The 25,902-nt window shown below is 40.5% G+C and overlaps 1 protein-coding gene across 4 annotated transcripts; it reads left to right on the plus strand.

The window, feature by feature from the left end:
* Positions 1–1,014: 1,014 nt before the first annotated feature.
* Positions 1,015–25,432, plus strand: RBL1 (RB transcriptional corepressor like 1). Of its 4 annotated transcripts, XM_083801306.1 has the most exons (22): positions 1,015–1,215; positions 1,322–1,455; positions 2,275–2,475; positions 3,923–3,987; positions 4,079–4,207; positions 4,327–4,487; positions 5,247–5,296; positions 6,869–7,055; positions 8,448–8,614; positions 10,131–10,243; positions 10,799–10,902; positions 11,755–11,892; positions 14,184–14,348; positions 14,524–14,659; positions 16,172–16,438; positions 17,405–17,583; positions 19,076–19,252; positions 19,758–19,829; positions 20,020–20,104; positions 21,952–22,118; positions 22,559–22,723; positions 22,995–25,432. In XM_083801306.1, exons 1-22 carry the CDS (start codon positions 1,066–1,068, stop codon positions 23,163–23,165), a joined length of 3,183 nt encoding a protein of 1,060 aa, XP_083657432.1. In that variant the 5' UTR covers positions 1,015–1,065; the 3' UTR covers positions 23,166–25,432. The 4 variants fall into 4 exon arrangements, with proteins under 4 accessions (XP_083657432.1, XP_083657434.1, XP_083657433.1 ...); XM_083801308.1 differs by lacking the exon at positions 1,322–1,455 and having other exon boundaries at positions 1,098–1,215; XM_083801307.1 differs by lacking the exons at positions 1,015–1,215; positions 1,322–1,455 and adding an exon at positions 1,462–2,175.
* Positions 25,433–25,902: the final 470 nt, after the last annotated feature.

Here is a 25,902-nt window from a genome sequence, read left to right on the forward strand (position 1 = left end):
TGGCGACGGTGAGCGAAGTGCCTGCATCACCTGCAGCTTCTGCCGCTGAGAGGGATGGACTGCTGCCTGACGGTCCTGACCCTAGGCCGCTGGGCTTTGCAAGTGAGCATTTTAACAACAAGCAAAGCCAGCCTGCGTTTGCACAGTAGGACCATAGCTTGGGGCAGGTCAGAAGCTGCACGTGAGTCCCACACAGAGGCCAGCATCACTGGGGCTGCTCACGAGCTCACCCCTAAGCACCAAGTAGTTTGAGCCACCCACGAGGGGAGGCCTCCAGCATCGGGTTGGGGCCGTTCTGCCAGGCCTGGCAAGGCCCGGATCGTGTCAGGGCCCTGAGGCTCTTCCCTGCGTCCCCAGTGCATTTTATCCCCCAGCTCTGCCACCCTGCTTGCTGCGTGTTCCTCCGTCCAGCACACAGCTCTGACAAGGCAGAGCACCCGCAGCAGCAGCAGCTGACTGCAGACGAGCCCTCAGATGGTGCTAAAAGCGCTCCCCATGCCCACGCGGCTCCGAAGCAGCGAGGCCGGGGTCCTGCCTGCGGGTGCTGCAGGCTCAGGGCCGGGTTACGAGCGCGAGCCCCTTCCAGCGGGGCCCCCCAGCACCCACCGCCCGCTGCAGGGCGACGAGCCCCCAGCCCCCGGCGTTTGGCGGTGGCGGCTGATTCAATCCAACGGGCGACCCGGCCGCGCGCCGCCTTTCCGCCTTGAGCTCGAAGCGCTTTGCTCCCTGACCGAGCGCGGCTCCAGCTTGGATCCGCGCCGCCGCTCGCGCAGGTAACGGCGCCCCGCGCCCCGGCGGGCAGCGGCCCCCGGCTCCTGTCGGGGCAGGGCCCCGGCCCTCTCCGGAGCGGGCAGCCTGCGCTCGGCCGGGGCGGGACGCGGGGAGCGGCGGACGGGCGGGCTCCGGGCACGCGGCCGGCGGTACCCGAGGCGCCGAGGGCACCGCACCCGCGGCGGGGCCCCCCCTCCGGCGGCGGCGGCGGCGGCGGCGGCGGAAGGGGCCGGTCCCTTCCGGCGGGGCCGTTTTGGCGCGCGGGGCGCAGCGCGGCGCCGGGCCGGGCCCGCCATGTCCCGCACGGAGCCGCCGCCGCCGCCGGGCGCCGCCGAGCCGGGCGCCGCCATCGAGCGGCTCTGCCAGGAGCTGAACCTGGACGCGGCCAGCGCCGCCGAGGCGCTGCGCGACTTCACGGCGCTGCGCGGCACCTACAGCCTGGAGGTGGGCGGCCGGGGCGGGCCGGGGCCGCCTGTCAGCGGCCGGGGGCGACGGGGGCCGGGGCCGCGGCCGCGTCCTCCCCGCTGAGCGGCGGCGCTTGCCTTGGCAGGGGGAAGCGCTGCACTGGCTGGCCTGCGCGCTCTACGTGGCCTGCCGCAAGAGCGTCCTGCCCACCGTGGGGAGCGGCCTGATGGAGGGCAACTGCGTGTCGCTGACCAGGATCCTGCGCTCCGCCAAGCTCAGGTTGACCTCCCCGCCCCGCCCGGCCCCGCCCGGCCCCCGCGGGGCGCTCCGGGTTGCGGCCCGCTTCCAGCCGCAGGCCCGTGGAGCAGCGCCCGCCTCAGGGCAGCGGCTGCTCCGCCCGCGGCGGCCGTTTTCTTTTCGTGGGTAACTGAAGCACGGACGGGGCGTCCCCCGAACGAGACATCCCGGCGCTGTCTCGCCAGTCCCGATGAGACTCGCGTCTGACTCGGGGTTTCGGCCGAGCCGCTGGATTCGGCGTTGGCGTGCGCTTTGGGAGCACGGAGCGATGCGTTCCGGTGGAGTTTGGGCTGCTGCAGGGGCTTCCCAGCCCCGCTTGCCTCCGCAGGCTGACCAAGGGTGCTGGGGCTCCAAGTTGTTGCCCCGCGTAAAGAGCTGCTTTCACCTAAGCTGCCAGGGGGGAAGCCGGCTTAATTACACCTGCAATTACAGGTTTTGTGTAGGTGGTTCCGATAGGCGTAGACTCGTGTCTGTGTGTTCGCTGTCTCTCCTCCCTTCCCTTGGCACCCAAAGCAGTGCGCGCTCTTTCCTCTCCACCCTTCCCAGCGGCCCTTAAACGCAAACCAGCGCTCCCACGCCTGTGCCTTAGGGAGCCAAGGAGAGGAACCTGAGTGATTAAGAGGCAAAAAAGCTTGCAGCATAGACAATATTTGGGAGTCTGTCAAAATAAGTGTTAAACCTACGTATTAAACCAAGTAGTCGGTAAGGAGTAAATATGATGCGTTCTTGACTTTATCAAAATTCAGAGTAAAGAAAGCTAGGTAAAGCTGCAAATAAATGTCTTTTCTTGTTTCTTTTAAGTTTAATTCAGTTTTTCAGCAAAATGAAGAAGTGGATGGACATGTCAAATCTACCACAGGAATTCCGTGAGCGAGTAGAGAGGCTGGAGAGAAACTTTGAAGTGTCAACTGTGATCTTCAAGAAGTTTGAACCGATATTTTTGGATGTATTTCAAAACCCTTATGAAGAAACTTCTAAGCCACAACGAAGCAGGAAGCAGAGGTATTTCTGAGGTTTCGTGTGACTTTTCAACGAGTTTACAAATGTTAAGACCACTATTTATGCTTTTAAAGAATAAGGTAAAGTACTAAAGTGATAGGGCTGCTTCGTGTTGTGGCCTTGGTTCTGAAATGTGGTGCATACAGGAAGATCCCTAGTCGTGGTGGAGCGCGGCTCGTATCAGCAGAGCTTTGCATCCGGCGCATTCACAGTTCTCTGTGAATTCAGGACCTGGCCCTTAGTGAGCACGGCTCTGCATGGTGGAAGAGGCAGTGTGATGCATTAACTTGAGATACAGTGAGACCGCCACAGCGTTTAGTATGGCGATATTCTTTTGTGGCAAGAGACTTGCAGTTGATACCGTGACGTAATCCCCCCATACAAACGTAGCTGTACCGAATGGGAAAGCATCAGCCGGCCTTCCACATCACTGTGATTTTAGCATGATTGAGCGTTAACACGCTCAATCAGATGAGCACAGAAACGCAGATGAGCGTTAACACGAAAATGGGAGAAAATTACAGCCGATGTGCTTCTTCTTTTGTCATTTGTATGACAAATGTGGTAACTGGTGTTGTCGTCTTCCAGATGCAGATGCAGGGTACTTTAATGCTTTAATTAAAGGGACTTGTCCACGTTCTCTGCTGACGGTGTGGCTGTCTCTGGCAGCTTTACAGTGAGGATGTAACCCTGATAATGAGGGAGCTGAGCTGGGCCTGTGCCGGCGATTTTTGCTGGCTTGTGTGTGTCCTTGGGATGTGAGGGGGGATAACTTGTGGTAAAATGCTCTAGTGCAGCTCCTTACTTACAAACAGAAAGGATGCTTCTGTGGGCATTGCTGCATCCGTATCAGGGGAAATTTCATCTGTATGCCCTGTTAATGTGCCTTCATCAGAACAGTGTTTGTTACTGTAACTTTAGCTTTCCATTAGCTTCCCCGTTGGGTGTCTTAAATAATCTCTTCCCTGGTCTTCAAGCTCCGTGGCTTTGGATAGTCTCTACTCCAAACATTTTGCACTGTAAGAGCTGTAACACAAATTGTAGATGCGTATTTTGGAGGGATGATTGATGCTATAGTAAAATATTTAGGAAAATAATCACCGTAATTTATATTGTCCTGGGCATCTCGCTGCCTGCAGCTCCAGGAGAATTCTGTTACAGTCCTGACACCATCAAAATGATATGTCCAGGGTCACGGACCAACAGCAACCGTTAGCTCGAAAGGGGCTGGAAGGTTAATGATGCTGTGCAGAAAGCCCTGTAGAGCTATACAGGAGACTGCAATGAAAGCTGAAATATGCACTTGTAGCTTACGGTGTGTCTGAGTGTGAAATTGTTAGCTGGTCGCTCCAGCTTGCTTTGAGCAAGGAAATGGAAGGAAATTCTTACCTCGTAACAAGCTTCAGCTTCCTGAAGCTGGAGACTGACTTCTTGTCCTCCTCATTGACAGGCGGGTGCCGTGCAGTGTTAAAGATCTCTTCAACTTCTGCTGGACTCTCTTTGTGTACACTAAGGGTAGGCTGGCTTTTTTAGCTGCATGTTTTGTGTGCATTTGGAGTTATGAACTTCTGTTATGTTGCTTGATGTGATATGCTGTCTCTTAAAGGTAATTTCCGTATGATTGGGGATGATTTAGTAAATTCCTATCATTTGCTTCTCTGCTGCTTGGACCTGGTCTTCGCAAATGCCCTTTTGTGTCCAAATAGAAGAGATTTGCTAAATCCATCGTTTAAAGGTATGGTGAGGACAGATTATTTAAAATCAAATATGCTTGGTTTTTAATTTCTTTTAAGTGAAGTTGAAGGTTGGTTGTCTTTTTTTTTTTTTTTTTTTCCCCCTCCCCTTCCTTCTCAGGCTTACCAGGGGACTTCCATGCAACAGAGATCAAAGTCTCTGAAGATCCTCCTTGCATTATTGCCACGCTGTGTGAGCTGCACGATGGGCTTTTAGTAGAAGCAAAAGGAATAAAGGAACACTACTTCAAACCATACATCTCAAAACTATTTGATAGGAAGGTACATCTTACTGTTTTTAAGAATGTGTGATAGTGCTCTTACGAATGGTCCTGTCTAGAAACTGTGTAAAACCTGCAGGTACTGATGGAAAGTGCACTAACAGGCAAATGAACTCGGTCTGGTTCAGCTTTCCTTTGTATGCTTGTTAGCAGGAGCAGAATTTACTTTCATTTTGAATGACATGTTCTGTACTGTCCCCTCTGTTTTGGCTTTTTACATCAGTGAAGGATCTTCACTTTCTTGGCAGTGTGAAAACTGAGTCATGGATGATAGCCTTTTTTTTCTGAAGAAAACGTTACCTTGTGAAACAATTTTGTGGAGTAACTGTAACGATAGTCTGGGTCCTAGCGCTTGTCTTGGAATTAAGCAAGATGTTTTGGAATGAAGAGGTTAAGGTTGCAGATGGACAAACTCTTCTGTTTGGTTTTGATCCTGGAAAACATTTCTAAGTTCTGTGGAAATGTCTGTGTAGTCACTCATCAGGTCCCTAACCTGCCGACGGAACAGATTTTCCATAGCAGTGCTGTTTCTGAGGAATGAGTTTTTCTAGAGCTTGGGTAGAACTGAGCTTTGTCCTTGTCTGATTGTCTGGCTAATTGCACTGTAGTGCCTTGGTATACGCAAAAGAGTCCAATTATGCTCCTAAGTCTCATTTCCCTTTAGGCGGAAGCCATCATGCTGTCACATTGCTAGAGACGGAATGGTTTTGATTTTATTATGTAAGATATTAGTTTTTTTTTCTTTTGTTTTTCTTCTTAGATCTTAAAAGGAGAATGTCTATTGGATCTTTGCAATTTTACAGAAAATAAGTAAGTTATAGCGTACATTCTTAATTGTGGGCTTTGGTTTTATTTTTGAAGTATGTGTCTTTGAATACTAAATCTCAGTTTTTCCTGTGCCCTTATTTTATCATAACTAGCTGCTTTTTTAATGACTTGACAGCCGTTGCTGTTACTTGCCTAAAATGCATTCTGGATCTGAGATATGTCAAATATCAGAGGGTCGACTGTGGGTTTCTTCCTTAATGTCAGGTCACAGCAAGGGTGGTTAGGCACTGGGAGAGGCTGCCCAGGGAAGCGGAAGAGTTGCCATCCCTGGAGGTATTTAAGAAACACGTGGATGTGGCATTAAGGGACATAGTTTAGTGGTGAACTTGGTAGTGTTAGGTTGATGGTTGGACTTGATCTTTAGGGTCTTTTCCAACCTTCTAGGATTCTGCTTTTCTGTCAGCTGTTACCTTTAAGTAGTCTAATGTAAGTCAAAGCCTTGAGTCTGAAGTTCATGGATGTATTTCTATACATACCCTGTACATACCATCAAATATTATACCTGAGTAGGGAAGTATTTAGACTTGTTTATCAGTCTTCAGTTGAGTGTATAAATCTGTGAAGGCAATTTTCTTTTCAAAAGAAAATTTTTTCTTCCAAACCACAAAATAAATTTCTGTGGGAGGCAAATATAGTTGTTTCAGAAGCTTATTAAATTCACTCCCCAAAGCTAATCTTATTAAAAAGATGAACATCAACTGCTTTCTTCTGGATCCTATAAAGGGTTTTTTGCCTTTTCCAAAAATTACCTAATCATTTGTTTTTGCAAAGTGAGGTTTTAACTCTTCGATTTGCTTTCTAAGAATTATGAGCAATGACTCAGTTGTTTTAACAGTGTGGATGACACCCTCAATTTCAGATAGAAAACAGTGTTTTTATGGTCCATATGAACTTCTCTTAGCGTTCCTACTTGAAAAGGAATAGTATTAATTTAATAATTTCTGTCGTGTAGAATAGTACAGTATTCACCGTTCTTTTGTAAACAACATCTAAGGAAACATGGAAGCCTGTTTCTTTGTCTAAACTATTTTACAGATGGGTTAGCTGGAAAAAAGAAAACCAAGTTCAGTATCATATGTCAGCGGTGATTGTAGGAGTTAAATTTCCCTTCCTGTATGCCATTATGAAAACAGCTGAATACCAAGTGGCAGAAGCAGAACTCAAACTCAGCTAGTTTAATGCAACCACTGTTTGTGTGCTCTTCATATGCAAAGATTTAACTTTTGATCCATTGAATACTTCAAAACCACTTTATTTGCAACTGGGATGGAAGCCAAGTTGTTTCTCCTCTACTTAGTGAGAGCTAAATGTTGGTGGAAGCAGAGCAGGCCCTGCAGGGATCGGGGAGGTTTGTGGTAGGTGATGAGGCAGGCGAAGATGTCCACGAGCAGATTACTGGTGGGAGTGAAGCTTCCTGTACAAGCATAACTGTGTCTGAAAGTGTTAAATGCTTTGAGCTTGTGTGGTTTCAGTTTTGAATTTTAGCCCCGCTGGCATATTTTTTGTTTCTTCAGCAGTTTAACTTTTGATGTAATGCTTTGGCTTCTCTTCCAGCAAAGCGCTGAATAAAGAATACGAAGAGTATGTTCTAACAGTGGGTGACTTTGATGAGAGAGTTTTCCTAGGAGCAGATGCTGAAGAAGAAATAGGCACTCCTCGGAAATTTCCTGCAGACATGCCTGGAGGGAAAACAGCAGCAAGAGCTCATGTGGAGTGTCATCTTCAGCAGCATTTTGAAAAGGTGATTCATCTAACTTGTCATTTTCAGTCGGAGTACTCCTGTCGAGTTTTTTCATCGTTGTATGCAATCTGAATCCCTGAGATGACTTTGAAAAGCTGAATTTCAGCTGAAAAGCTGAACATTTTACTGAAAGGAATGACATTTGCAGGCTTCAGTGGACAGTTTTGCTAAGGAGAAATGGCAGTGTCTTCTTCTTTCCTATGTAATTTAGTAAATAACTACTCCTTAAGCAGGATGGGAGCACTTCTATGTGTGAGTTAGTATTTTTTATGTCCAAGAAAAATCTGTAAGTAGTTGAGACCTAACTGTATAGACTTAGGGTTATTTCAAACTTAATTTATACCCAGTAAGAACACCATGAAGCCTTTACATTGGATTAATTTACTTGTTTTCCTGATGTTTCCTTTTGATGACAGGAAAAGATAACGTGTATACTATTCAATGAAAAATAATATTCAAGATATAAAACCCACCAAAGCCTCACTCTTCGTAATTTTGTTACAAAAAGTAGCCTATAAGTAGAGGTAGTGTTTCATTATGTTTAAAAAATGTAAGATGTATTTAATGAAGTTGGTGTATGGGAAAATACTCAATCGATAACTTTTTGAACTTGAATAAGGGGAAAAAGTGTGCCAGGCTGTGTGAAAGGAGCTCATGCTGTTTGATAACTACTGTTACACACCAATTAAAATACTGCTCCTTATTACAAGATGCTACTGCTGGTATAAATGAATCATACAGCTTAAGTTTTTGTCCCAAATATAAATGTATCTCATATTCAAACTAAACATGGTGGTTTGGAATGAGTTTATCAATTTCAAACTCCAGTTTCTGTAGTATAAAAAAATGACCTTGTTGCTATTTGTGTATGCTGATTACAGGCATAACTTTTCATCATTTTTTTCCACGTATCTTCAAAATGTGGTCTGTTCTGATCATTCAAAACCAAATACTTCATTGCATTACTTCTATTACAGGGGGCTCTAGGTGCACCAGAACGGCGTTTCACAAAGAATGTTTTCCTGTGACCCTCTCCCAGGCAGCTCTGCCGCTTACTCCATGTCACCCAGCTAACCCAGAGATTTTGAATTGGAAGCATGTGCTTCCTCTTTCTTGCTCTGTATTTTCCAGTATTTAAGCAGAAATACAGACTTTAAGATTTAAAGTCTCGTTTTTCTAGGTTTTATTAAGAAAAAAACTTTGTTGTTTTTGTCTACCTGGAGATTTGTTATAGTTGAACTGCTTTTTAGTGAGTTCTGAGACCACAGGTTTGGCAGCCTTCAGGTAGTGTGTTAGTAGCGTCATTTTAATCTTCCAAGTGATTTTGCACGAGATCATGTTTTTGAAACATTACTGTTGACTGATTTTATTGCTTATTTTTCTGTCTCACAGAAAAGGTCATTTGCACCTTCAACTCCTCTGACTGGAAGAAGATACTTACGAGAAAAGGAAGCTGTCATCACTCCTGTTGCGTCAGCCACACAAAGTGTGAGTCGGTTACAGAACATTGTGGCTGGACTGAAAAATGCACCGAGTGAACAGCTGATCACTATTTTTGAGTAAGTACATCCTCTGTGATTGTTCTCATACAAGTGAAAATTCATCTTCTCATGCTTATGCATATTTCCTTGCTCAAAATTGACTTTTTTGTTTGGTGCAGATTTTTTTTGTTTGTGCTTCTGTATTATTTCCAGTTAACAGCTCTTAACATAAGTAAAACATTCTGTTTTTTAAATGATCTGTTTTTCTCGAGGAGAGCTAGACCCTCCTACCCCTGAGATATCGCCAACATCTCGTTCATCTCTTTCAGCCACTGTATGGTGCTGGGAAATCATATATTAAGTGACTACTGATTACAACCCCAGGCTTTCCTGATCACCATTTCTAGGACAGAGTCCCTGTGCTGTAAATCAGTTTATACTTTTGGCTCCTAGATGCATGTCTGCATGCTGACTGTAGTGAAATGCACTTGAAAACCTTGGTGTGTAAGCAGATGAGTGTAAACAAAATAATTTAGCAGTAAAAACTAGATCAGTGTTGCTTCATAGATTATAACAAGTAAAAATGTAATATTAAATAATTGTAAAGGTGTTGGGCATTTGTCTAATTCCATGCAAAGCATGGCCTTACTGTATTGTGGTGTAAGGTCTCCGGATGTTTTTCAGTAATAATGAGCATTTAGAATTAACACTTAATATTTGATGTGCGCAAGTAATATTTTATAGCAACCTTCATAACTAGGTGAAAATACTACTTTTAGTTCTCATCTTTGAAATTACATGTTTTGAAGGTGTTTCTAATACTTGTTCTGAAAAGTTTGCATTACAAATGCTTAGCAAGATGCGCTTCTATTTTGCAGGTTTCTATTTTGTTGTTGTTTTTTAAAGACTGCTTGATATTATTTCAATTGATATTATTACAATGTTAGCATATCTATCTGTAATGAAAACTGAGTTCATTCAAGCAATAACCTGTCTGTCAAAGAGAGATTTAAATGTTAAAACTAGGACAAATATTGAGTGAGTAATCTTCAGATAAGAAATGTGTTGAATGCTTTGCTCATCTTGGATATGAGTTCAGCAAATGATAGGTTATGTATTGTCTGATTGGGAGAAATGGGAAATAACTGTGGTTTTGACTATGTGGAATAGTCTATGCTTTTGAATATTTCCTCTTTCAAGTAAAAATTCCCTGGAAGTGTAACTTTTAAATTAATTAGAAGGCTTTGTTCAATGAAACCATAATTTATTTCAATGCTAGCTTTTCAGCATAACTCAGTGTCTTAATTTGACCTGGACGCAAGCCACTTTCCTCTAAGTACAGATTTGCTCCAAATCTGGAAGTGTTCAGAAAGAGCTCTCAAATTGACATAGCCTCTCTTAGGAAAGGAAAACAGGAAACAATCTTTCTTTGTATTTTATGTTTTCCTCTGTTGCTCATGGTAATACAGGTTATTGCCTGATGAGGAAAGCTCAGTAAAATTAGATTTTTTTATTATTATTATTATTTTATTTTTTTCTGCAAGCAGGATATTTACTTATACAAACAAGGCTTTCTCTTTGTGTTCTGCTGTAGGTCTTGTGCACGCAGCCCTATGGAAAGCATTACAAACAGAGTGAAAGAAATAGGTGAGACATTTTGCCGCAGCTACACTCAGTCAACAGATGAACAACCAGGATCTCATATAGGTATGAACATGAAATGCACAGGATGTTTCAAAATATTAAATGAGGGCAAATAAAATGAATATATATGCTATCATATGAATACTTAATACAGTGGAGCTGGTTTTAACAAACAACACTTCCAAACAGAAAATTGTTGGTGTCAAGCAGAATACTATAAAGAATAAAATTTTATTAAAAATAAAAACAAGGTTGCAGTTGAAAATGGGATAACCAAGACAGCACTGAATCTATAAATATCTTATCAAAAATTGTAAGTGTGCATTCTTCTTAAATCTAAAAGTTAAAGGAAATGAAATACAAATAGGAAAATTATTATTGCAATTGTTTGCGGAATGACTTCACTAGAAATATTAAAATACACAATTCTTTAAAATGTTTCTAGACTTGTGTGCTGCTCTTGTGACTAGTGAGTTTCTAAGCATACTATTTGGATTTGCAAAATCTATACACACGCATGTACTATTTTGTTAGAGAAGGCCAAGTACAAGTCAATTTAGTCTGAGGCTGTTTGTGGAAACAGCATAGGGCTTCATCAGTTTTGGTTTTAAATTTCAGACTTTGCTGTAAACAGATTAAAACTGGCAGAGATCTTGTACTATAAAATCTTGGAGACTATAATGGTACAAGAAACACGAAGACTACATGGGAAGGACATGACTGTAAGTAAAGAACTAGCAGAAAAGGAGAATTTGTAGGGGGATATGTTCAGACAGTTCCAGAACAGATCAGTCCGCGGACAGGCAATCTGTATACATTGTTATTTTTAATGAAAGAGAAGTATATGGAAGGTGCCTAAATGTAGTTTTTACTACTATTGAAAACGGTATAAATCTGGCATTATTAATTATGTTAACCTGTGTTTATTTCCAGAATCATTAATTTCAGGGCAGATAATTTTTATTCTCTTCTTTATTCCATTAACAATATCAATATCATGTTAGACAGCAATGTATTTGATCCGTTTTGTGACTCACAATACGGATGCCAATTCATTTGACCGTGGTATGAAAACACTGATGCTTTTCAAAGTGTTAATCTACTTCCAGTTTAAAATTCCAAGTAAAAAGAGGAGATTGTGGAGGTAGAAAAAAGCGATAACTCAATCTCAAATAGCACAGTACTGAAATAGTCTAAGGACTTGATGTGGTGCTGTGGATTTACTTTCCTGTAGTCACTTTCTGGCTTGACTGTGAAGAGCAAAGCTTGCATTATCCGTCTGCATTTTAAATGTTTTTCAGGGTTCTTCTGTGAATTTTCTTAGATGTGGCAAAGTCTTAAGTATCTTTTGAGATTTTTTTAATCCTAGATCTGCTGAGAAGCCCATCTGTCCTGCTCTCCCCTAAGAAGGACTTGTATGTTTTCAAAAAACAAAATAAAAAAAAAGTTATATATAAGATGGATTTTCTTGAGGTGACTCTAATTCTGCCTAGAAGGCTTTTTTTGTCTTACTAAAAAAACGTGCCTCTGTTTCCCTAACCTCAGATCACTGACATTTTCTATAATCTCTTCAGGCTCTCTTGGAACAAGATGTCTTTCACCGCTCCCTCATGGCATGCTGCTTGGAGATTGTGCTTTTTGCATATAGCTCACCTCGTACCTTTCCCTGGATAATTGAAGTACTTGACCTCAGGCCATTCTATTTTTATAAGGTAAATATATATCATCTAAATCTGTGTTCAAAACGGCATGTTACTGGATTGACAGTCTCAAGGGATGATGCCCTTCCTTCCTAGGTAGCCACATAGGAGAAGGACAGATGTTATTATATCTCATGCCTATTCTAAATTCTGTCTGTCTTTAATATTACCTGGAATGTGTAATGCTTGAGTTGAAGCTGAAATTTAAAGCAATAAAACCATTTTGTAAATGGTACTTAATTGTAACATGCTGCTGATAAACTTCTGGTTTACATATATACACATGCACCCACACACAACTTTTAGTAGACTAAAGCATTCAGACGTATGTTTTAATAACGTTTGTATTTATTGACTGCAAGCTGTAGGACTGGTTGCATCCTAGTTCTGCTTATTACTGGTAAAATAACAAAAATACTCTTAGTTGCCTTTGACGACCACTACTTACCACAGGCTTGTACAGTTAAAATTTCTTTTCCTCTCTCATTTTACAGAATAGAGCATAAAATCTCTTTTCCTAACTGTTCTCTTATTTTTGCTCTTTTTAAACTCATTTCCCCTTTGCTCCCAATGTAATTTCTATTCTTGAACTTGTTTGATCCTTTTATCCTTATGCTTACTATTTTTGAGATATCTAACAGCTTACTGTGGTTAGTACTGAGTAAATCAGAATTAGTTCTGTTTGGAGAATAATAACCAAAAATATTCAACCCTTCGGGAAATCTGTTTTACGTTCTATTCTCCCTTCTTCCTTTAAGCTTCAGGTATAAGGCAGTAGTGAACCTAAAACAAGTCTGTCAGTGTTGCTCTGACTTTCAGTAGTTTACATGCACTGGTGCAGCTGCAACTTTCTGGAATACATTTATACTTGATTCAGCGTACATTCTTGTGGCACTCTTCTTACCTCAAGGCATTTTTGTCACAAAGACCTCACGTGAGAGAGACTATGTTTATCATTCCAGTTGTGCCACTTGTAATTTTATTCTTTGGATTCTTAGTTTCTAGACATCGGTAAACACATCAATAAGTCCCCCAGGGAAATTTAGGGCATTTCCATCATTGGAGCTTTGTAGAAACAAGTTGAATGTTCATCTGTCAGAGACAGCACAGTAAAGTGGATCTTGCAGTGGCACATAGGGGTGTGGATTGTAGCGTAATGACCACACGGACACCAGGGTTCTTTCAGGATCAGTAACTGCTACTTCTTTATTGATGACATAACTTCGTTCTCTCTTAATTAGGGCCTAACTTCATCTCTCATATTGAGGGCATAACTTCATTACCCTTGTTGCCTCGCATATTGAGGACAGGCTCCCTTCTTACACCATTCGCCCCACAGCAGTCCTTTTCCACTAACTATTCATTGGTCAACCACTTTGCCCGGCAACCGCAAACACCCAGCAACTTCCATGCCGGAGAACAAGCAACCCAGACGGCAAGGCGTCTCCTGAATCACCCTTCTTTGTTCCCTCTAAACTCTTTACATTCCTGATGGCCTTATCGTTAAGAATCTGATGTTATCACCAACCGTAGGGCTTGTCGGCCCCCATGGCCACACTCCCACATGGATCATGGTATTCCAAGGGCCCTTATCAGCTCTTGTCAACCCTGATTTGTACATGTTAAGGCCTTTTCTTAAATTAAACTTTAAAACAGTGTTTTTCAACCCCTTTGATTATGGGCTGCTTGTCTGAAAGGAGGGGAAGCTTAAATGCTGGGGTTCTTTCACGTGCCCGTCTGAACCGGGTATACCTGTTTGTATCTGACCAGGTGTGAGCACCGCACATGCTTCGTGCGTTCATTCAGTGTATGAGAGGTGTATGTATTCGGTGGTGAGAGAGGCCTGAAGGCACCCTGCGAGGGGTTGTTCTGCACTGAGGTGACACTCGCTGTCCATTTCCAACTTCTGGGTTCCCTAATTATTTGTACTTAAAAAGTAAATAAAGGCAAATGCATGGGCTTAACATTTCTATTTCATGTAAATTTACCATGGGTGATGGATATTTTAAATTGTGTTGCTTGTATGGACACACAACACACATGCACAGTTGTACTGAAATGGAAAAGAAGGAGACGCAAAGGCCTGTCGAGATGCGACATGAGATGAAAAATCTTACGGTGTCTCTGAGTTGGGCTGCGTAAGGGAATCAGAGAGGGCTGGGAAGATTCAAGGTGAGGAGGACACCGGAGTGCTCTACGTTGAAGAGAGGTTTTGAACAGGATCCTGAAATGAATAGTGGTTTGATAGCGTTAAACATGAGTGATGTGACTTTGCTTTTGTATGTGTGTCTTGTTACCATTAGGTTATTGAAGTACTGATTCGGTCTGAGGAAGGACTTTCCAGAGACATGGTGAAGCACCTTAACAGCATTGAGGAACAAATTCTTGAGAGTCTAGCCTGGACTCGGGACTCGGCACTCTGGAGTGCTCTCCAGGCTTCAGAAAACAGGGTCCCAACATGTGAAGAAGTATGTTAGCCTTTTATTTAAAAAATCATGATGTTTTTCTTGCTGTTATACAGAACTCTGTTCAACACTTACATTATCTGCTGGGGAAAAAAATGAAAACAACAATCTTTTATTAATACATTGACATGAAGGGAAAGTTATGTGTTATCTTACGTTGGTATTTCTTATTTCTCAGGTAATATTTCCCAGTAATTTTGAAGCAAGCAATGGAGGAAGTGGGCTTGGGCATTTGCCTATGATGCCGATATCTCCTATAGTTCATCCTCGAGTTAAAGAGGTTCGGACAGATCTTGGTGGGACTTTAAGAAGGGGTATGTTTAAGGTTTCTGATATATTTTGAACGTGCAAATTTGGATTGGGATTGGTTTTTTTACTTCATAATTGAGCAGTCTTGAATCTGGATTAAGCATTCAGAATTGTGCAGACTCGGTTCATCTAGGGAAAGTCTAGATGCGTCCAGTCAAACCACTGATGTGTTTTACCAGCAGCAGTGATTGTTAATAATGCTTCACGCCTGAACTGGCACAGAACTTGCCTTTGCTTTGATGCAAGACAGTTACCCTACTCTTGGGGTGGGATGTCATCTAGTAGCTTATGGTCCTTTGCTGGTCGGATTTTTCCCTGGTTGTGAGTTTTTTTATTGTTGGGATTTTTTTGTTGGGGTGTGTGTGTGTGGTTGCTGTTGTTTTTATTGTCTCACTGAATTGGACTGGATTTTTGGTGACTCTTCTTAAAGTCCTCCTCTTTGCAGTTTCCAGCACTTTTGATAGCTCTAACTACTGTTGCATTCTCATTATTCTGATCCTTCAGACCCCGCTCTCCCTGTCACTGCTTTTTTTTTTAACCCTTGACCAGTGATGGTTGTCACTGTCACCTCTTGTTACTGCATTACAGAATGATAGGGCTGCATTTAGTCCTCTTCCTACAGAACTTTCTTTTGCAGGAGGGGAGGACGATAATTTGTCTGCAATACTCTTTTCCTCTGAAGAACTGCCTTGCTCTTTGCAGATTTCCAGGTATCACGTAGAACTGTTTTTAAGGGTGAGGGTGAAGAAGCAGTGGCAGCACAGCTGTTGCTTTTTCACACTTCAGTAGTTAGGAATTGCTGCTTTCATTGTATCCCAAACAATAGTTCATAAGTTCTTGCTTGTGCACTATGATCTGTGATGTTGTCTCCTTTTGTGTTTGTCTGGCAAATCACATTACAAAACTCAAAACTTTTTTTTTTTAAATACTCGAGTGCATTAGGAGAGTGATGTATAAGCAGTTGTTGTAGATGTTATGGTGAGTTGTTCAACAGAAGGGAAAGCAACTTGGAGATGGTATCCTATAGAAGTGTAGGAGTGTGTGAGACCTTGCGTTGTGTGAGAACCTGGTACCAAGTGCTCTTCCTAACTTCAGATTGAAAATGGTTGGGATTGGAAATGTTTGTGTGCTCCTGGTACTGAGAAGACCATCCTGGCAGACTGGAAGTAACATCTAGAATTGGTTTCGCCTTGCCAGTTAGCTGGAAGGCTTTGGCTTGATGGAAAATGGTATGCCCACAAGTGGCACTGATAGCGTGGTCAATCTTTTCTTTCATGTTAATAACAGATTATGAAAACCAAACTCTCTGTTACAGAGTAAAAGGAGAGAGTTAAAGGAGTATAGTCATTATTCATATTGCCTAAGAACAGTGAATGGTGAGATTACTTCTTAATCAGAAACAATTTCTTGCACTCTGGTTTTGTAGTTTGAGAGAATAGCCTTTTTTCCTCCTGTGGAGAAGAATCCCTATTCAGCAGCTGCTCTGAAAATTATCTTTTTTCTTCTTTGCATACTAGACATACAGCCGTTGTCACCAATCTCTGTTCATGAGCGCTACAGTTCCCCTACAGCAGGAAGTGCTAAGAGAAGACTGTTCGGAGATGACAGTCCCAAAGAAATGCAGATGGAAAAGATTTTAACCGAGGGAACTAAGCTGACAATTGCTCCAGCATCAAGCATTGCTACTGAAAATATATCAGTTTCTCCTGGGCAAACAGTACTGACCATGACAACAGCTACAGTACCAGGAAAAGTAGGACAGAAGGTTACTATCCCACTGCATGGTATGAATTCTTTCTGGTTTCTTTCCGTATGAGATGTTTTGCTTGCTCTTAAGATCCATCTAGACTGACAATGCATCTTGAACACGTATCACTTTTTCTGTTTTAAAAGAGCATATATGACTTTATTAAAAAACAAAACAAACAATAGCAAAACTTAAGTTTTTATACTAACATCTCATTCTGTGTTTTGATCCGATATCTGACAAGTGTCCCGAGGATTCGAACTTGTAAACAAAGTTATGGAGTTCTTCCTTCTTCCAATTACACCTCATCACAGATTAAGTGTGGCTTTGGTTCTCAACTCCAATAGTGATTCAATGCTGTTTGTTTTATTTTTTGTCTATTATAATCTAAAAAGACTCTGAAATTACTATTAAAGGGCTACGTATAAACATCAGCAAAATAGTGTGGTTTTAAAGTTTTATTCAAGCTGGCTGATGCTTGACTACTTCTGATAAGGATACATGAGAAATGAGTTTTGTAGCCTTTCTGAATTTAAAGTCTGTGTCTTAAGTATATTTAGATGGATTGAAAAATTCTCTACTTTTAATGTTTAAGGAGATTTTCAGCAAGAGAATTTGACTACTACTACTGCACAAACTAATATGGACTGTATATAATGTGCTGTTAGATTTGCAAAATAATAGCACAAAAAGAACAAGAATGCCTATCTTCCCCAAAAGAGTGGTACACTGACTACAGAGACTGCGATTTCTTGTCAACATTGTACTTTTAGATAGTTTTAGAAATGGCTATTCACAATCATCTTCTTCCTTTAAGCATTACCAGAAATGTACTTTATAATAATTTATGAAGACTCTGTATTTTTAGCATCCAATATAGAAGGATGAAATGTCTTCAGTATGAAATATTTGTAAATGAGTTTAGGATTTGCAATTTAACTATGCAGCGTGGTGGCAGCAAGCAGTTTACTTCTGGATCATCATCATTTTCTATCATCTCCAGGTATTGCGCATGACATGGGTGGGATCACATTGATACCGATTTCCATGAATTTAGGTCAACCACCTAAAATGGAGGCTCAGGCTCCCTGCCACCCCCAGGTGAGCCAAGCACAAGAAGTGCATCTGTCATCAGGAAGCAAACCAAAGAAAACGGGATCCTTGGCACTGTTTTACAGAAAGGTAAGTATCGTTGTTAGGAAGTTGTGCTTTACTTCTGTTTGTGGACACGCTAAAAATCCTTGAGCAATTTACATTACATTACTTTTCAGTCTTCACGTACCTTTCCTTTGGCATGAACAATTCTCATGTAGCTGGGAGAAGAGAAAAGATGTTGCGGAGAATTCAGTTTCCCATATTGTTACAGCCCTCCCTCTGATGCATGAGATGTTTCAATTTTTCCTTTTTCTTCTTTTTCTTTAGTAGCTTCTATAACTACCTAGGAAATATTGGCATTTTTTAATTACCTTGTTTGTTCTTATTGCCTCCCACATTTGCAAGGGTTAGATGTACCAAAAATGAGGTTACCCTCCTGTGTCGTGCTTATTTAAAAACTGAATTGTTTTGGATCCTGTACAATATTCTCTTGTTTAGAGGTCTACCAGTAGTGCTGATCTTGCCAGCATGGAGCCTCAAGAAATTAGTTGCGAATAACATGCTATCTAAAAGTTTCTAGAACAAAAGAAACTCTTGAAACAATGAGGAATAAAAGGGTAGGATAAGAACTGGGTTCTTGAGAGAAACTTTTTATTGGCTACAATTACCTTATTAGAGAAGTTATTTTCAGAAGTTTTCACCTTTATGGTATCTGTATGTACAGAAACTCATTCCCGGAAACACTTGAAAGCCACATCCTGCGTCTGAAGTATTGGTTCTTTAATTTTAGAAGTAACAGTCTCTCTCTTTTTCTGAGAACTGATTAAGAATTGATTAGCTAGCTGCTAGGCATGAACATGGACTGCTTTTTGGAAGCTTTAATCTCAGCAGGGAAATACTTCAGCTGTAGCCATGTATTTGAAAAACTGTGGTAGGCAACGTTCCTCTTAGGAAGAACAAAAATCTTCTCTTAAATTTGTCTTCAAAAGAATTTTGACCTATTCATTATAGTGATCATCACATTCACAATAATAATAGTTTTCCCCTGCTTCCATTTCTTGTTCCTGTTCAGTAGAACAAGTGAAAATGAAGATGAATTCTTCCTGCTGTCCAGCATAAAGAATGCACGTAATTACTATCAATGAAGTGAGAACTTTTGAAATAAATGGAAGAATGTTAATGTTGCGCTTGATGGTTATTTCGAATTTTGAAACAGGTTTTTGGTAATCAAAATGGGGAAAAAAAAATTGTCAGCTTGAAAATATAAGATTATACTTAGTTGTAATTAAAGTATGTCTCTTCTTTTAGCTTGTCATAACTGTTCCATTGTAGTGAGTAAGTGATATATTATAGAAGGCATAGTCATAATGTTTTTAATCAGATTTTCTATAAGCATCCAACATTTGAACAGAGTTGACAGTTTAATATTTGGAGACACTGACTTGGGCAAAGTGGGCAAGTTCTGTGAAAACAAAGTATTGAAGTATAAAACAGTTATACTTTGGTGAGGGCTTTCATTTTTGCGGACTAGGTTAGGATCAGCAGGCTTAACTCTTAACTTCATGTCTTTCTCTTCCAGGTTTATCATCTGGCAAGTGTGCGTTTGCGTGATCTGTGCTTAAAATTGGATGTCTCCAATGATTTGCGCAGGAAGATATGGACTTGTTTTGAATTCACACTGGTTCATTGTGCTGATCTAATGAAGGACAGACATTTGGACCAGCTTCTTCTCTGTGCCTTTTATATCATGGCAAAGGTAACACGTAGGTTTAGGAAACTTGAGTTTAGTTCTGTTGAAAACGTAAATAGGACTTTGTTTTTCAGCCATCTAGTAACAAATGAGCAATTTTGACATATGAAAGAAAGCTGAAATTATATGCATGGTGTTTTGTTCAGGATTTTCTCATTTTCTATTTAGAAAAGTTAAGAGGTCCAGTTTTTAAATTCACAAATGTCTTTCGGTGTAATAATGCTTCCTTTCTTTAATTTTGAGTATCACTGGAAGAAAAGTTTGAAAAGGAATAATTCTTAAGTATCTTATGCAAAAAAAAAAAAAAGGCTTTACTAGCTGAAATTAAAAAAAAAATGCTTAGACGTGAAAAATGTGTGTTTTTTTTCATATTCCCATCTCCAGAACTATCCCATCACCATATTAATGCTCATGAAAAGGCTATATAGAGGGAAGCTAATTGAGTAGACTGGACCTGAGCAGCCTGATCGTTCTGCTTGCACTTGGTCTTCAATAGCCTTTTCTTTTCCAGGTAACCAAAGAGGAAAGAACTTTTCAGGACATAATGAAAAGTTACAGAAATCAGCCACAAGCAAACAGCCATGTGAGTAAATGATACAACCTTTCCTTCATATAAATATCAGAAAGAGGTGGCTTTCAAATGTTTATGATGATAATGGGAAAATCGAATCAACTTCAAAATTAGATTCATTCTTACTCAGATGGATATAATCTAATCTTCTGACTTTCACGTTTTCCTTGTTAAGAATGTTTTTTCCCTCTGTGTTCTGTAGGTTTATAGGAGTGTTCTGTTGAGAAGTTTTTCTGATGATGTCCTTTTGGACAAAAATAAAAACCAAGATGTAGAGATGACAGAAGGTAGGTACAGCAAAGTAATTTGGTATTTTTAAAAATGTACTTGCATGCTTTTAAGGAACTGAACTGTCAAATAATAAGGAGAAGAGAAATAAGTTTTAGATTTTAAAATGCATTTAAAATAAAGAAATGTATTGTTGAAAATACTGATAAATATATTTTATCAGCAGCCCTACTGTTTGTTAGATATCGAAAATATGCTTTCCATTTGGAACAAATGTTTTATTTTGTTTTCTTAAATTTGATAGCTTGATACTGAAGCATTTCCTTACTGTGTCAGTGTTACTATGGCTCATCTTGGACAGCAACACCATTTAACAAAGAAAGATGAACAGTATCTGAATATTATGACAGATTCTTTTTCTAATATGCTATCGCCTATTCTGTAGGTTTAAATATGGACTACTTGTTTCCAGAAACTAGTGGCTGTCTTAGACCAAAATTTGCATATACAAGTAGATTTCTTTTAAATAGCTGGTATTTTCTTTGCTGTGGGTTAGAGAAGAAAGAGATAAAAATAGGATTTGAGAAGAAGTATGAAAATTGTTCCATGCCTATTGTTACTGACTTGTCACTAAAAGGTAGATTACAAGCCTGTGTATGAGCCCATGAGTAGAAGGGATCTTCAGCCAGGACACACAAAGAAATTTAGAAGGCTGTTCCATATGGCAAAATCCCACGGTGAGTGGGATTCAACTGCTTGAATGAGTATTAGTGCCATTTTTAAACACCTTACAATGTCCTGCCTGGCTCCAGGAAAGTGCTGATCTGTAGGTTCAGCATCCTGTCTAGCAGCTCCACAGTTCTTGGATATCGTAGGGCATCTCTAGTGGTACTGCCATAGGGTGTTCTGTCAAACACGTTTACTTGGTTACAAAGTTGTTCAGTTTCCTTTCCTAGTAGACTTTTGCATCAGTTGGAGACTAGTATCTCTTTTTGCTATACTAATTCATGTTCTTTTGACAGCAGCTTACACGAACATGTGCTTGTGCTCTGACACAAGACAGACATACCAAGGAATTACGGGTATCAACTGAAGGTTTTGATGTTTCTTTCCATGTTGCAGTGATTGCAAGAGGCTTTATTCTGTGTTCCCTTGTTTTGCTTGGTAGTAAACAGTGTGGAGGAATGAAGAAGGTTGTGTTCAGTAGGGATCTGGCTTAAGCAGGCAAGAGTTAACAGCAATATACTTGCTGTGCAGCTGCAGCTGCAGCTTTTTCTACTGAACAACCATTTAGTTACATGCCTGAAAAGATGGTCTCCTGGCTTCCTTGCAGTAGATGTGAGTGGAGTACAAAGCAACTTTTTTGCCAGCTCATCACTAGAAAGCTTCATAGAAGCTAAAAGCTGCAAGTTCTCAGGCTGCTTGAAATTTTGCTGCAAGTTTGCATAGCACTTGTGCTGAGTGTTGGCAAGGTCGAGGTTCTGAGCATGTTAACATTGTTCTACATCCTGGCTAATTTGATTATTGCTATATGAGGATTGTACAGCAGTCCAGAAAAGATGAGCAAAAAATGGCTTTTTATGACTTTCACTCCTTTAAAACAAACAAAAAAAAAATTGGAAAAAAGATTGATACTGCCACCCTTTTTTGCTACAGTTTTCCAGTATAGAAGTGAAGACTTGCACTAGCCGTTTCAGTCATAATCCACTAGCCTGCTAGCAGTGATTTTTAACTCCTTCTAATGCTCATAACCACATACAATGCACCCTTGTCTCAAGCATGATTCTTGAATTCATCTCATTAATTGGTCAGTTTATGAATGAGTTCTTGTCAGCTGAATACAAGTTTAAAGAATGAAGTTTGCCGATACTGTGTTCTGAAATCTGAAGCTTTCTCTTATTGTTAGACTCATCTGTGAAAACTGGTAGTTCCTCGGGAAGATCTGCAGCAGAGAACTCCAGCGAGTCAGGAACAGAGGAGAGAGGAGATCTTATTAAATTTTACAATGCGGTTTATGTAGGAAGAGTAAAATCATTTGCACTGAAGTACGATATTACAAACCAGGATCATGTAGTAAGTAAACTATTTTGGAGTTTTGCTCTACTGAATAATCAGACACAGTGTGGTTTTCCTGGCACTCTGTGTCAGTATTTTGTATTGTTATTCACCTGGCATGGTTACAGAAGTTGAGAAGTTACAGGTAATGCTACGAGGACTTGCTTTAATAGCCTTTCAAAAGGACAAACTGCAGACGCAGTCCGTTTACAACCCCATTTTCAGCATCTTTATGTAACAGTACCCATTTGCTAAAATACCTGTGGAGCATCTGTGTAACACATATGGGAAATAAACCTGTTCTGTGGTTTGGCAGACATTTGCTCAGTTGTTTAACTGCTATAGGATAAAATGTTATAAAGGAAACCTGGAAGTGTGTGAGTCTTGTCTTTCTGTGAAGTTACACCTCTTCAGTAATTTTTGATTCATATCCAATGGGGATTTGTCCTCTCTTTCAGATGGAAGCCCCTCCTTTGTCTCCATTCCCCAACATAAAGCAACAGCCCGTATCACCTCGACGGATCTCTCAACAGCACTCGGTTTATGTTTCACCTCATAAGAATGGTGCCTGCTTGACACCTCGAACTGCACTACTATACAAATTTAATGGGAGCCCTTCCAAGGTAGAAAATAAAAGGGTTGAAAATGTTTGATTTGGGAGAGTGTTAATTAATCTCATAATTAGAACGTGCTCTAATACAATGGGGATTCACCGAACCAGTTTCTCAATTTGTGGCGAGGGATAGAGTTCTTTATGTAGAATCCTTCACTCGTTCAGCAGAGAGGTTCAAAACAGAAACTCCTTGGTTCTCAGATAACTGAGAACCAAATCAGGTTTCAGATGGAGTCATTAACTTGTATCACATTGTTTTTAAATCTTTTTCTTGATTGCAGAGTTTGAAGGATATCAACAATATGATAAAACAAGGTGAACACAGGAGTAAGAAACGAGCAATAACAATTGATAGTGATACCGAATCCCCTACGAAGCGACTCTGCCAGGAAAACGATGATGTTCTACTTAAACGTCTCCAGGATGTTGTCAGTGAAAGAGCAAATCATTAAAACTGCCAGTTTTCTGTGGGATCTAGAAGCTATGGAGCTTGATCCAGCTGTTGTGCTATTTATTTCTTGCATTTCCAACGTGGTATATACAGACAACTGTGAAGTTTAACGTTGAACTTTTACCTGACTTTTGCAGGATGCAAAAAGCAAGGGATAAGTAGTAAGTGCCAGAGAATGAAAGTGGTGATGATCTTTATTCCTAAAGAACCTGCTATGCTGGAAGGTACTCTCTGCAAGCTGATTTAGCAAATGAGTGATCTGTAGAAAGCCATGTTGGGTGTTCTTGAACCTAACATAGAGTATTTGATTTCTGAGTGTAACTCAGCTTCTAGGAACAGGGGCGTTACTTTTGGAATAAAAACAGTAAGGAAATGAGTGAAGTCGGTTAAGTTTCTCAAGCTTTTGGTACTTGGGGAAGAAGCTTTATAAGTGCCTTATTTTTAAAAGAATGTGGAATTTTATGCATTACAGTGAAATAACTGGAGTGGAGAACAGATTGATAATTCAGCCTCAGTAAGAGCTGAACAGTTTTGAACTGTATGACTTGATGTCCTGTGCTCTATGTCCTTGATGTCCTGTGCATCAGAACTTCACCAAATATGTATGCTACAACCTGGATCAGAGAACTTCTGCAATAACATAGGCAATAATCAAAAAGTAGAAGCAGCAGTGGCTTAAATTGGACACTGAAATCTGAAAAAGCACTGAGATAACTTTCTGAGTAAGTCCGAACTAACTTTATTCCGAGCCAGTAAATGCTGCCATGGAAGCTACTCCTTTCAAATCAGAAGCTTGATTTGCAACCCTGCTGTAGAAGCTGTTCGTGTGAATTGTAGCTTAACTGTGAAGAAGTACAAGTTGGTTACAGATGAAAAACAGCTTGGGCTTTGGCCAGCCTTACAGCTGTTGAAATGTGTAAATTCATTTAACAAATTGTATCTCTTCATTTTATTTTTTCCTGAAGATCTTAGTCTCTTGTTGTGTAGTATCTACACTGAATGTAAGCCCATCAGATAAGGCATATTTGTATATACGTTTTTATAGCTATTAAAGGCTCGGTTTCATTGGAAATGTGTAAATTCCAGGATCTATTTCTTTTAAGCAATCTGTTAACACTGAAGTATTTGATAGGATGTATTTTGCTAAAACGGAAAAAAGTCATATTTTTTTTCATTACTGTAAATCAGTATTTTGATCTTATTTCATAATTGCATTTAGGGTTAGAGACACAGAAATTTCTCAGCACTGCATTTTTCAACTTGTTTTGTGTACATTGTACTGGAGGAAAAAAAATACATAGGACTTGTATGTAGAGCTCTGTTTACTTCATTGTTTGGTTTTAGTATGTGCTGCAAGATCTGCTGTGCCACGGTTCCAGGGAAGAATACTAGTGTGATCTCAGTCTCAGCTGGTGAATCTGGACAGCAAAGATGGAGGGAAAATGTATTTAAAAGTGTACATGTGCAGGGACCCTACTCAGCAAGGAATAGCAAGTTTACTAATTGTAATTCATTTTTGAGTTGTTAACTACTTAAATACTTGATTTTTGACTTTCAGAAAAAGGTGCTTATTTCTGAAAGGTGTGACTGTACAGAGCTGCAGTATGAGGACACGCAGTTGACTAGGTTTAATGTAGATTCTTCTGTTCAGTTCCTTTATTTGAATATTTGTCTTCAGATCTTGAGACAAAGTGTAGAAGAAAAACAACCCGTCTGTCTTTATCTGCTCATTGGAGCTGTTACAACTTTATCCATTCAAATTATAATGCTGTCCCTAAAAGCCTCCTGCATTATTAGGGGATAATGAAGAATCTTGATTTAGCCTTCCATGGAGTCTGCTTTATTTGCATGGACGACTGCAGTCTTTCTGGATGGTAGATGTAAGGCTTAACAGCGTAAGTCTTTCAGCAGTATTGTAAGGTAAGAATGTACTTGATTTGGTTGTAATTTAACACCATGTGCATATCTCTCTTCCTCCTCACGTATATGCTCATCACACTGTTACAGTATTTTCTGAAACTGTAGAGAACTGATGGTGCTCAAATCCTTATTAGTTGTCATTAACCATACTGTTTTTTCATTAGAAAAATGAATATACTGCAACTGGATACAGTTTAGATTTTTTCACCTGTTTAGGTGATGATAGAAAAATATTATTGGACTTGTTAAACAGCTAAAACAATGGCTTATATGAAATGCTTGTAACGGTTTAAAGTGCCTTCACATGTAAATATGTATTTTATAATAAACAAAAATATTTTAACCTGAGTTGCGCTTTTTTCTCTGGTAATTCATTACATGATGTCTTCTTTCTGCATTTCCTGTAATGTTCCTATAAGACCTGTATCATTTTTGTGCTTCTTCAAATTTCTTTTTTCTTAAACTTCCTTTTGCAGATAAAAATGCCAATAAGGGGAAAAGCATCACAGGGGGTGTAAAATGAGAAGTAGGATTATAGCACGAGTCTTGAAAACTACATGCTATCTAGTGAGACACTTTTTTCCCAGCCAAACAGATTCTTACTAATTCTTTAACTGAAAAGATTGCCACCTTAACACCACCTAAAGTGGGTTCAGAGCTTCATGTTTACTACAATAGAGTATTTCAGAAAGTCAGAGGAAGAAAGGTTAACAGCACCAGGGAGAATACAATAAATCTGCTAGCACTTTAGATATAAGAATTATGTTAATATTAGGTTGCCACATCTCCAGCATGCTAAGATGTGGCGTTGCGAAAAT

Source organism: Anser anser, assembly GCF_964211835.1.
Source record: "Anser anser genome assembly, chromosome: 16".
In the NCBI taxonomy this organism is placed as follows: Eukaryota; Metazoa; Chordata; class Aves; order Anseriformes; family Anatidae; genus Anser; species Anser anser.

Bases quoted from the DNA above. Each gene is read 5' to 3' on its own strand.
- RBL1 (XM_083801306.1), top strand. From the start codon at position 1,066: ATGTCCCGCACGGAGCCGCCGCCGCCGCCGGGCGCCGCCGAGCCGGGC. The intron at 10,903-11,754 runs GTAAGTAAAGAA...TAATCTCTTCAG, and splicing joins TACATGGGAAGGACATGACT to GCTCTCTTGGAACAAGATGT. The intron at 22,119-22,558 runs GTAAGTAAACTA...CCTCTCTTTCAG, and splicing joins TTACAAACCAGGATCATGTA to ATGGAAGCCCCTCCTTTGTC.